At 37.7% G+C, this 12,669-nt stretch overlaps 1 protein-coding gene across 23 annotated transcripts in view; it reads right to left on the bottom strand.

Annotated features, from left to right (window-relative positions):
* The window catches only part of grip1 (glutamate receptor interacting protein 1), a 248,060-nt gene that overhangs the window by 64,509 nt on the left and 170,882 nt on the right, over positions 1-12,669 (bottom strand). For 21 of the 23 annotated variants that reach the window (XM_079868988.1, XM_079868981.1, XM_079868978.1 and 18 more), the window contains exon 2: positions 10,498-10,578. The exons of the other annotated variants lie outside the window; for them this stretch is intronic. In XM_079868988.1, coding sequence (XP_079725114.1) covers positions 10,498-10,578 — 81 coding nt within the window. The remainder of the gene's footprint in view (positions 1-10,497; positions 10,579-12,669) is intronic. 23 annotated transcript variants of the gene reach the window in all.

Below are 12,669 nucleotides of genomic sequence, written 5' to 3'. Positions count from 1 at the left end.
TTCCTGGTACCGCAGGACAGAGAGTAAGGGGAGACGAAGCTCCAAACCCCCCTGAGGCTACTGACAGAACAGAGCTGTGGAGCATTTCACCACAGGAGGACGGCAATAACCGGACATACGGTACAAATAGACAGGACTGACAACTTTTGAGTTCAGCTTGGAGTGAGAATTTGGGGGTGAGGTTAATTAGTAACTGATGCATTTGCAGATAAGGCCGTTTTTATTATAATAAAGTTATGATAATAAATTGAATGGTATTAGAGTAAAAATATGTAATATAGTTCATAATGTTTTCAAAATGCTCCTCTCTAGATTAAATTTTCTTCTTGCTAACTATACAGTATATTGACAATGAATGGCTTTTCTGAGGTTTTTCACATTGTTTACAAGCTGTTTTATCCGCAGTTGAAACACTGATTTAACAATTACATGAGACATGTGCATTTCAGTAAGTTTTACTGATTCTTTCAACATACCCTCTGATGTTAATTCATGTTTATTTTGTACTGTAACTAGTAGTAGAGGAAGAGATCATCGCGTGCGCTACCGCTTCGCTTAAACTGAGGCGCTACAGTGAACTTCCACGCCACATTATTTTTAATGTATACTGATTGGCTTCATCACTTAGTCTCCTCTACACCAATAAACTGGTGTGTGGTGGGCGTTATATAGCTGCCGTCTCATCAGGTGGATGCTGCACATTGGTGGTGGTTGAGGAGATTCCCCCCTTCCATATGTAAAGAGTTTTGAGTACACAGAAAAGCGCTATATAAATGTAACAAATTAGTTTTATTATTAAGAGCGCCAAAACGGTATTTATTGTTTGAATTTCATAATAAAACGTAACAATTTGAAGGCTGAGACTTGATCTGCTTCTCAAAATTCTTGAGTATGACCATTAGAGCATGCACTTTCAACCTTTTAGGTTGGTCTTCAAAAAAACCTCATGGTGAACATTTTCTGCATTGATACTGAAATCATGAGATCTGTATATCTATTACAAATCCATCAGGTTTGTTTTGCCTTGAAATCCCTAACTGCTCCGATGCCCTATGCATGCAAATCACCAGCGCAAAAACCTCAGTAGAGGAAGAAATTTGACATTGCACTCTGCCTCCGATCGATACCGCTGCCATATGGACATGGGAAGGGAGTTATGTCGAAACGTGAACCAGAACAGAGGGAGGTTAGCATGGATCTCAATATTTGGCCTGAACCTGAACCTCTAGTCAAGCCTATGGAGCCAAGCAGAGAGCTTGCAGTGCAAACATGCTGATATATCAAAGACAGCAAAGTAATTAAAAGAGAAATCAAACTTAAAATGTGCCAAAAGGAACCGCTGAATAATTTAGTGTCTGTGATTGTGTGTGTTTGGGAGTGATAGAGGCAAAACATCTTGCCATGAAAAAAGAAAAAAAAAAAAGTGAATCAATATTCAAACGGGAGTTCAATCTATAACAAGCCTCGTGTTGTGTGCCAGTCTTTTGATAATTAATTGTAAAAGAACTGCTCAATTTGCCTTCAGCTTTCATCAAATAATTTGATTAAAAAGAACTTTGCACTTCTGGGGATTCGCCTGACAGCGAAAAATTACAGTGGGCCGAATTATAAATGTTGCTGTCATTTCTCTCCTCTCAGTCGGATGAGGAAAAATGATGGGTCTTTCTGTGGTTTGTAACAGCATTAAATTAACTCCTTTTACATGTGGAAGACAGGGGGGAAATGTTTTATTTGGTTGACATTACATGTCTTCCGAGGCCAGAAACATACTTTATACAAGTTTGTGAACACAAATACATGTAACTTTACATAATAACATTCTATTAAAATAGTTATTCTGACATGACCATTAACATGAAAAAGAAAACTGAACAGAGAAAACAAATATAGCAAATATTTAAACAATGTAGGCAAGTACTAAAATAGATTTAACCAATATCGGCCAGCATTTATGGCTGATAACTAATAAATGGTATTAAAATATTAATAAATGGTAATATATATATATATATAGACACACTGTATGTGTGTGTGTGAGTATATATTTATATATACACAGATAAGTATAATCTAATTAAAATTACAACATGTATGATTTTCATTTCATAACTGATTGTTTCTTTTAAAACGTAATCACAATCCAAGCCAAACTCGGCAGCATCATTCGTGCATGTTGTGAGCCCTGTCGCGCAGCTGCACCGGGGGGCCCACTGGGGGTCATTCAGTATCCAAACAATTTGTGTCACAGTATGCCATGGTCATATTACAAGCTCAGTCTTAAGCTGTCTGGGGAAAGCGTGGTTCTCTCAGTTCACCGAGGGTTCAGCTTAATATCTCGGCCCTGAGCAAGGAAAAGGACCGTTGGGATCTAATGAGCTGTGCTTTGAGGGCTACACTGGGACAGGTGTGGAAGTTGATAAGTTGATCCCATTACTCGTGGTCTCTCATTTCATTCCATGTCCTCTTTTCCACCTTTTCTCTTTGAATGAGGCAGACAGAGCTAGTGTTGCCTTGCCATGTTGCCACGGTGATGAGATTGGCCATCAGCTTTCTCAAAGCCGACAGATTTCTGTGGCGGGATCGAATGCTGTGCCCATCAGAGAGGTATTGAGGGAGAGAGACAGAAAGATGGAGCTTGAGACAGCATGTGCGAGAATGATACAAAGCAGGAGATAAAAGTACAAATGGAGTGTATGATGGAGAGAGCAAGGTATAAACATCTACTCTGCCAGCTCACACAGGTTAAAAAAGTCATCACTTTTTCAAGCTGTGACAGGAGAACGTTAATCTGCGATCGCAGACTGATCTAGATAGCAAACTTGATAGATCACGCACAGAAAATCCAAACAAAAAAAACTTTAAAAAAAGGGGGTGGGGGAGGTGGGGTAGGGGTTCTCTGTGGGTTTTTCTTCATGTGCCGACCCAACAAAGTATAATTTATCATTCAAAAGTAAACAAAAATCCTACCTTAAAAAAAAACTATGAAATGCACAGGCCCTACATTGTCCATAGATATTTAGCGGTGAATATATACTGTATGTAAAAACAGAGATATTTTATGTAATGGATATTGTATGTTTATTTTTGACATGCTCAGTTGCTCTATTTTTACATTTACTATATATTTCCCTTTTGCCAATATCTAATCTAATGCTCATTTAAAATATTATTTTCATACTGTGCATTATAATCTTACGATGCCTAAATTCCCTTTTTTTTTTCATTGAAAATGATGGATTTTAGTTTGTGTTTTTTTTTCTAAGACAAAGTAGTATAGAATCTTTAATCAAATATTGTAAAGCTTGACTAGACGCTCAACCTTTGATGTCAACTAAGAAATATAAGTTTTCTCCCTTTAAAAAACTGAAAGGCCCTGTCTATGTGTATATGCGTTTGATTATTCGCATTTAGCATTGTTTATCCCATCAGTAAAGACCCAACATTTGAGAAACACACACCGTAATTAGGGAAAAGCTGCATTTTCTATGGGAAGCTCAGACAGGGACCGCAGCAAGGTGCAGAATGGAGATTTATTTTGTTTGTAACATTGCTCCGAGGTGTAATGAAAACATTTGGTTAAATGCCCACTGTCAGTTCACGGTTTAACTCTCTATGAAGGCTGTAGGCGTACCAGCAGGTGGCCTCAGCACTGAATTGGCTTTCCACCATTGAAACTTTAGCAGTCAAAATGACAAATTGGGCCATAATTCAATATGGAACCAGCCATGACTAATGGTTGATGCTAGTAAACATCCATGGGATATAAAAACAAAGATATTCAGAAACAATTGCTTCAATTACTTAAATTACAACAAGGACAAAAATAATTATTCAATTCAAGAGCGAACTCATTACACAATTTCTAAACCGCCTCTTCAAAGGAAAAAAAATTATTAACTGCAACTAATCAAATTGATAATTGAATATGATGTATTCAGTCTGAGAATAAACGATCTGGTGTTTGAACAATGGCGATGTTCAATCATGCAGACATGCAACTATTTAGGGCCCGAGCACCGATGGTGAGAGGACCCTATTGTTTTTGCTCTTCTTCTTCTTCTTCTTCTTCTTCTTCTTCTTCTTCTTCTTCTTCTTCAAAGTGAATCGCTTTTTAGAGGGCCTTAACATGCTCGAAAACTCATGAAACTTTGAGTGCGGCAAATTCGGTAAATTATTGCCCCCACATTTTGCCCCGCCTCTAGGTTTCACGTACAGGTATGAAATTTGATACATGCATGTAATGACCCAATACCTACAAAAAAGTCTCTTGGAGCATAGCCCTAAACACAACAGGAAGTCAGCTATTTTGAACTTCCTCTCAGATTTTGGGCAGTTTTAGCCATTTCCTGATGTTGTACTTTAACGAACTCCTCCTACAGTTTTGATCTGATCCTCTTCAAATTTGGTGAGTGTAATCTTAAGACCTTTGCGACGTTAAATTGCGAAGATCTTGAGTTTTCGTCGAAGGGTGTGCCCTCGGCGGCCTGACAAACTTACACACAATTTCGGCCTTTTGGTGATATATGCATGATCAGATAAGTTCTCTGTCAATATTGCTTGCAGTTCCGATGTTGCTAGGCAACCACAGACAGCCTGCAGTAACTCAGGCATACGATGTCCAATCTGCCCCAAACTTCACATGTTTGATAATAGTCCTGTCCTGAACACATGACCATGCTCATATTTGGTTATAGCAATAGCGCCACCTGCTGGTAGCAGGAAGTGTGGCAAATACAAATTACTTTGACATAGTCCTCCTATATTTACATACTGCCCACCGTGCTCTGTTTTCCTAAAGGCGCCGGGTGGCGGCGGCACGGGTGCGAGGGCCCTTTTCATCGCTGCTTGCAGCTTTAATTTGAAGTTGTACTGTATGTGAGAGAGAGATCAATATTCCCATATGGAGACAATTTAGAGACAATCAAAATGGTGGAAAAACAGCACAATAATGCACTTCTTTTACAACTACAACAATAGGATTAATAAATATGTGTCATTTTAATATTTAAAGGTCTAAATTCCTGTAAACTTGTTTTTACTTGTTTGTATGCTGGGCTGTCCTCTCCACAGGGGGATAAAACACACACAGGCAAATGAAAAACACTATCTGTTGGCTCCTGCGGCAAACAGGGTCTTCTGGGAGAAAAAAAAAAGTTTCAGAGCATTTATCATGAAGATTTCACACAGGCGCGCTGAGGTATGAAGTGCTAGCCTGCACATCTGCTTGCAATCTCTTTACTCATCCGCTTCTGACATGCAGTTTTACACCCTCAGAGAAACACCTTTGCTTTGGAAGGGTGTTTCTTTGGTCTATAATCACTTTTGGTCCTGTGGACTTAACGGGATAATTTACCCCAAAATGAACATTCTGTCATCATTTACTCATCCTCAAGTTGTTCAGAGCAGTTGATGGGCCCCATTGACTTCCCTTGTCTTTATTTTTCATACTATGGAAGTCAAAGAGGTCCATCAACTGTTTGGCCCATATTCTTCAAAATATCTTCTTTTGTATTCAGCAGAAGACAGGTTTGGAACAACTTGAGGGTGAGTAAATTATGAGTAGCCTAATGATTCATCTTTTGGTGAACTATCCCTTAAAAACTCTTAATCATCTTCACACACTCAGTAGGTCATTTAATTAGTCTAATAACAATGTACAACAATATACATCACTGAGGAATTTTGATATGTTTTGACGGAGTTGGTCATTTTATTTTATGTTTGTTACAAATTAAAAGCTGCTTGCTACTGTCTTGCTAAGGCTCATTTCTAGTATGTACTATATGCTAAATACACACAATTACTGTAAACAATATTGCATTTATTTAGCATATGTACTCACACTAAGTTTGGGCTCAGTCATTATTTTTTTAGAGAAATTGATGCATTCATTCAAGGGCGCATTAAATTGATTAAAAGAGACGGTTAAGTCATGTATAACAGTTTCTGATATTTTCTTTTTCTTATATAAAATAGAAGTATAAAAGTCACAGGAACAGTTTCTTCCAACAGGCCATTTCCCTTCTGATCAGTTAACATACCTCCCAAGCGTATGCCTGTAAGTGCAATACTCCCATTGTTTAGTGCAATATCTTCTAAACTCAGGTGATATTTATATTTATTCATACTATTCAAAATATTGTAAATATGTTCATAATCTGTAAATGTTTATACCGACTAAACCCAACTATGACCTTGTACTTTTTTTTTCCTAGAATTTGTATCACTATGTTTCTTGTATTTGTATATGTACAGTACACTGGAAGCTTCAGTACCAAGAAAAATTCTTTGTGTGTTAGCACACTTGGCAATAAAGCTCTTTCTGATTCTGATTCTGATAATGTCCCAAAGGATTTATATTTCAAATAAGTGATTTTCTTTTGCACTTTTGATTTAAAGAATCCTGAAAAAATACAATGATTTTTTTATTTTTTTATTTTTTATAATCAGCACAACTGTTTCCAACATTGATTAGAAATGTGTCTTGAGCATCAAACCAGCATAAGGAATAAATTACATTTCAAAATATAGAAAACATTCACAATGTTGCTGATTTTACTCTATTTTTAATCAACTAAATGAACCTTGGCGAGAATAAGTGGTTTCTTTCAAAACATGAAAAAAACTCTTACCAACCCCAAACTTTTAAACACATTTTTCACACAGTACATTTTGAAAATTTGAAATAGTTTATTCTATCCTCTCTTTTACATCATTGAAAGTATTGGTGTAGGGAAAAAAAATAAGGTATTTTACAATTTTCAAGACCGTTTTAATGTGACCACCTGCTAGATGTAATAATAAACAACCCCAGGGACATAAAAGTGCCCAAAGTTGAAGAAACACCCAGCGACAAAAACAGCCTAAACTTCCCTAAGAAACTCTGCTCACAAGAAAGCACCACAAACAGCACTTACAATGAGCCACAACCTCCATTAAACTTTCCCTCCTCGGACAGCTTGATAACAGACCTCAGGTGAAATGAATAGACGCCTCTGCAGCTGCACCCTGCATTACATGCGCCTCTGAAAGTGCTGAATCACTTTGATGCAACAACATTTTCAGCTCACAAACCAGGGCCCAATGCCATCCACAGCCAGCTCATCTGTCAGCAGCCTGTCTCTCTCACTCATCTCGAGCTTGCCCAATGAATGCTAACACGGCATTTAAAAAGAGATGCGCATGCCAGGGGACGTGTATCCAGGGTAAGCGAGAGCTAGCGTTGTAGCAGGAAATTGAGGTTATACATGAATGATGTGTTTGTATCTCTTCACCAGCAGCCCAATGAGCTTTGGGACGCTCCAGCACCACAGGCCTCGGCTCCCCTGTATGTTTCTTAAAACATATTGTGATTATAAGCAGTTAGAGAACACGACCCCCGGTGGATTCATTTGCAAAATTCCAGGTAACAATTTGCTAATCCCCTCCCTCATCCATATTAATAACAATGCAGAGAACTAATCAAGGAGATTTAAATGTGCTTAGAGATCGGTGGCAGTGCAAGAGTGGATAGACTTCAGCAATTCTCAGCTTTATTTTGCAGTGTTTTGAAGCTTACAAAAACACAGATATAATCTTGGGGAGAGGGAGGATACTTGTTGAATCTGAAATGAAATCATCATGCTTTTCTAGCCGAGCTATCTTTATGTTTTGCTTCTGTTTTTTATTGCAGGTTCGGGAAAGATTCTGAATTTAACCTTTGGCTCACTTTCTGTTTATTAACTGGAATGTAGAATTGGATTTCTCTAAAGGATGTTGAACTGTCGTTTGAATTCTAATGAGAGGAATTTACAATTCAAGGAAATTCAACACAGTTCCTCCAGTCTTAACTTAAGACTTAATTCTCAATACTGTTCAGTACTGTCAAAAACAAAAAAACACATATTTGTCTATTTACAACAAAAAGTTGTCTAACAAATTCATATGATGCATGTACTGTACACTACTGTTCAAAAGTTTGGGGTCAAGATTTTTTTTAAAGAAATTAATACTTTTATTCAGGATTAAGGATGCAATAAATTGAATGAAATTGTCAGTAAAGGTATTTATAATGATACAAAATATTTCTATTTTAAATAAATACTCTTCTTTTGAACCCTCTATTAATCAAAGAATCTTGAATTAGTTTCTAAGCACAACTGTTGTCAACATTGCTTATAATAACAAATATTTCTTGAGCTTATGATTTCTGAAGGATCATGTGACACTGAAGACTGGAGTAATGATGCTGAAAATGTAGCTTTGCCATCGCAGGAATACATTTTAAAATATATTAAAATAGAAAACTTATTTAAAATTTTAATAGTATTTTACAATGTTATTGTTTTAATGTATTTTTGATTAAATAAATGCAGTCTTGGTGTGCACAAGATACTTCTTTTAAAAAGAAAAATGACATCAACATTTTTATTGTTAGTGTAGCATGGGATTATGTGTAAAAACTTTACTTCCAGCACATACATTTACTGTATTTTAATTCTACTTCCTTAGATTCAAATTCAAATTACAAATCTGCGTCCTGTTTGCTACCTCAATTCAAATTCAAGAACATTTTCAAATAAATTCTAAACAGGAATCAGTGAATTCATGAATAGTCTCAGGTTGAGGGTGCAGCACAAAATTCATCATCAGTCACAACATGAATTTATTTCCCACCACTCCAGCATATATTTTTTAAAAGCAACACTTTAAAAATGCAGGATATCTCCACTTAACATTGCATTTATAGTCTCTGGAGAGTCCAAGCAAGAAAAACGTTTTGCCACTCCACTCTATTGAACCACATAGCTTCACTTTGCAAACAGCATTTTGTGTTTTAATTGAATTCATTTAATTTAATTTGAATTTTATATACAAACAACTCATTAGCATTCATTCTTTCTCAGTAAAACAAGACATACACTTAGGTGATGTAGTGCTTGAAGGATTAAAATAAATGGCTCATATTCAGCACGTCTGGAGTACTAAATCATTTAAGGACAATTTGAATGGCCATTAAAAAGAATGTACCAAAGAATATCATCAATTTCTAAGCGAGTAATTGTTGTTACATAAGGCACAGGACTTGAGCAAGTCATGAACGACCAATCAAGCAAATCTAGAACGGAAAAAAAAATGATGCAATTTCATCACCTTTGTGTATTTCCCCTTACAATTTTCAGTCGCATCCCTGCAGCGTTATATGTGAAGTACTTTGTGACAGTAGCTTCTAATCCCACTCTTGGCAGAAACTGATTTTCTAAGGAAGCATAATGAGACGTGCCACCATCTCTGATACGTTCACCAGCAAAACCATCACAACGATCTCGGCAGGAACGTCACAGCCTTCGCCTAATCTGTCTTCAGATGGATGGTTTAATACGGCAGTCCAAAGAGCCCTGTGCCTTCGGCGCGAAGCTACATCAGAACGTGGGCACAAGGCCCCAAAGCCGTCATGCTAAACGCTAACCGCTTCTGAAGATGGGTTTGATGTGCTTAGAGCTCTGAACTGAGAGATTATACAGGGAATTTATTTCAACACCCTCCGAGACATTTTTTTTTTTTTTTTTTTTTTACCTCTAGCATTGAAATGAGCACGGCTTCAAAACGAATCTCAACTAACACAAGGGGTGCTGGGTTTCTGTGACGAGTCATAAGTGAACACAAGTGAGCACTGCAAGCAATTTGTTCATCTTGTCACATTACCGGAAAACCGGTCGCATATGCTTCGGCATATTATGTACACTACCTACCAGTCGAACATTCTCATTCTTGTTGTGAAAATGTCAAATCAATACTAGATTATATTTCTTCAGATCACACACCTCTTTGAATAGATTCAGCCTCAGGAACCAATCAAAAGACATCCATTTAATTTTAACTAAAATATTATTTTTGTAAAGAAAGTGATATGCATACACATTTTAATGTCTAGACAACTCATTTAAAGTCTTTAAGCAGAGTCTCTAGGTATGAAGGCTTCAATAATCATGACAAAAGTAAATTCAGTCAAATTCAGCATTCAGACTTTTGACTGATAGTAATTGCTAAATAAAGTACAGATCTTGATAAAAAAGAATAACAAAACAAAAAAAAGTGTAAGACTGTAATACTAAAAGGTAAAGTTAGTAACAACCAGTGTTGTTATTGCTAATTAAAACAATGTTTTCATTCATTGAAGCCAAAATGAAAATTATAAACGTTGTTTTGGGAACTAACTGAAATTAAAATGACTAAATCTAAAATAAAGCTAAATAGAAATATTTAAAAATAAAAATGACTAAAGCACAAAATTACTGATGGCATCTAGGTAGATGAACACTTACTTTAAAACAAATAAAATGTGAAAAATTCATGATAAGCCTTTTTAGCATGGTCAAGTGCATAAAACGGTCATTATTTTCTCTGTCGATAATCGTACACAGCAATTTTGGTTACAAGTCACTTTTTTGAGCATCAGACTATCCCACACCTTCAAATAAAATAAAAAAGTGACAGGTTAGACATTGTGCTTTGTACCTGGAATACTCTGTCTCCTAATGGCCAGAGCGCCATCTGGTGGCCTGGAGGGATTGGAGTGTTTCGTATAGGGCCCTTCATCTGAAAAAACACAAACAAACCAAGACATTTGAAAACCACACACAATGGTTTTCATTAGCAAAGCCACGTTGTTTTTTCACATGCAAGCACAAAATCAAAGACACCAAAGTGAACTGGCTTTCTTCACCAGAAGCTTCCACGTGCACAGCTATTACAATGGCCATCACGCTCTCTAAAGACACATAGCCTTCAAAACCAATCATCTGAGTCTGAGGCTGTCAGCTCTTCACGCACATACTCAAACTCAAAAAGACACACAGACACTCTCAACAACATGTCGCACTCCCCTGCCAAACACACATGTTGAGCAGAGAACAGAGACCCTCCCATCTGTGATGTATGGTGTCACCATACATCACTCAGAGTGCATCAGTGTGAGCAGCTCTAGCTGTGGCCATCCGATTGTGTGCTCTGATTTAGAGCCGTGGAATACTGAACAAAAGCAGTGGGAGTTCCGTCATAATGGAGCCCTTAAAGAACAGCAGGACGGCACACTGAGCACTGTTTACTTTCACTGCAGTGGCAAAGCACAGCGAGACTGGGCAGCAGATCCCGCATATGTGGAGATGCACGTAGATGCCCAAGAGACCGTGTTGTGTGTTGATGGATATTTATACGGGAAAGGATCATAATTATGAACATACTGTATCCCATCATTTATGAACATAAGGGGGCTGCAGTGTGTTGAAATGACTAGTAGGGCTTGGTGAGGCATGCTATTACTCTTGCTGGGGTTAAAGATCTGAACAAACTTACTAAGCTAACCCTAAGTATTAATGCATTACATTTAGTATGGAGTTAAGCAGTATGTAGAAGTTAAAGGGGGGGTGAAATGCTCATTTTCACTCAAACCCCTTTTAATCTTGAGTACCTATAGAGTAATATTGCATCCTTCATATCTCCAAAAAGTATTTTGTTTTATTAAATTTTTTACATAAAGATAGGCTGTACCGAGTCTTTCCGGAAAAAACCGAGCGGCTGGAGGCGGGCCCTGTGGGCGAAGCTTAGCTGTGCTAACGCGCCAAGCTAGTGACAACACACAGAGACATTTGTTCAACAAACAGTTTTACTCACCGTCCGGTTCCAACGCACGACCGCGAACCTTTATCATTGTGACTGCTCGATCCTTAAGCATTAGACGATCTGCAAATCCGTAGATCTGGGCTTTGTTTATAAAACAATCGTCGAAATGCAGGGAACAAAAGTCTTACACAACTCCGTTTATGCTCAGGAAAACAAACTCCATCCACGGGTTCCTTAACGCTGGGTTCTTTGGGAATCTGTGCAGGGTTGTCTTGCCCTGGCAACCAAAAACACACTTCTTTGGTGACATTGACTTCCCAAAAGCCGGGCAGGGCGCTTTGATGGCGAACTGCTTTCACTCTCTTGCTCTGGTCTACGAGTGCGCGCGCGGCCGTGATCTTACCGGAGAAGTGCCCTTAGGACCCATATAAGGAAATTCCGCCCTATCTTACGTAAGACAGAGCCATACTCGAAAAAAACTTTCCGAAACTTGTGACAAACCGGAAGGAGTATTTTTGGAACAAAAATACTCCTTCAAACGTACAACTTAGTTTTTGAAACTTTGTCCATGTTTAGCATGGGAATCCAACTCTTTACCAGTGTAAAAAACTCAGTATGCATGAAATAGCATTTCACCCCCCCTTTAACATATTACACTGCTGATAGACATTACAGTTATTAACTCTTACCCTGCCATTGACAAGCTTTAAGGCAATCCATGTTTCATGCGGTAGGGGGCGCTGTTCTAAAATAGTAAAGCATCTATGGATCCGAAAATAAGCAAAGAAGAAGATCTGATCATCTGGGTAAACCAGGAGCGGATAGAAGTTGCTTATACACACAAGTAAGCTAATGTGATATATACGTAAATCAAAACTGCCTAATGTTTCCCACATGTCGAACCCACGAAAAAGGTACAGGACTGTCCAAGCTTTGGGAGTGTCTCGATTTACTCAATCTATGTTTTGATCATCGTTCTGAATTCGATCCGACAAAAAAAAAGAAAGAATGAAAGCTAGAATAATTTATTTTTGTTTAAAAGCAGAGGCTCTGTTATTTCTTTTGATA

This window comes from Squalius cephalus, assembly GCF_949319135.1.
Source record: "Squalius cephalus genome assembly, chromosome: 4".
Taxonomy (NCBI): domain Eukaryota; kingdom Metazoa; phylum Chordata; class Actinopteri; order Cypriniformes; family Leuciscidae; genus Squalius; species Squalius cephalus.
The sequence above is the reverse complement of the archived record's forward strand: the minus strand, read 5'-3'. Positions and strand labels throughout refer to the sequence as shown.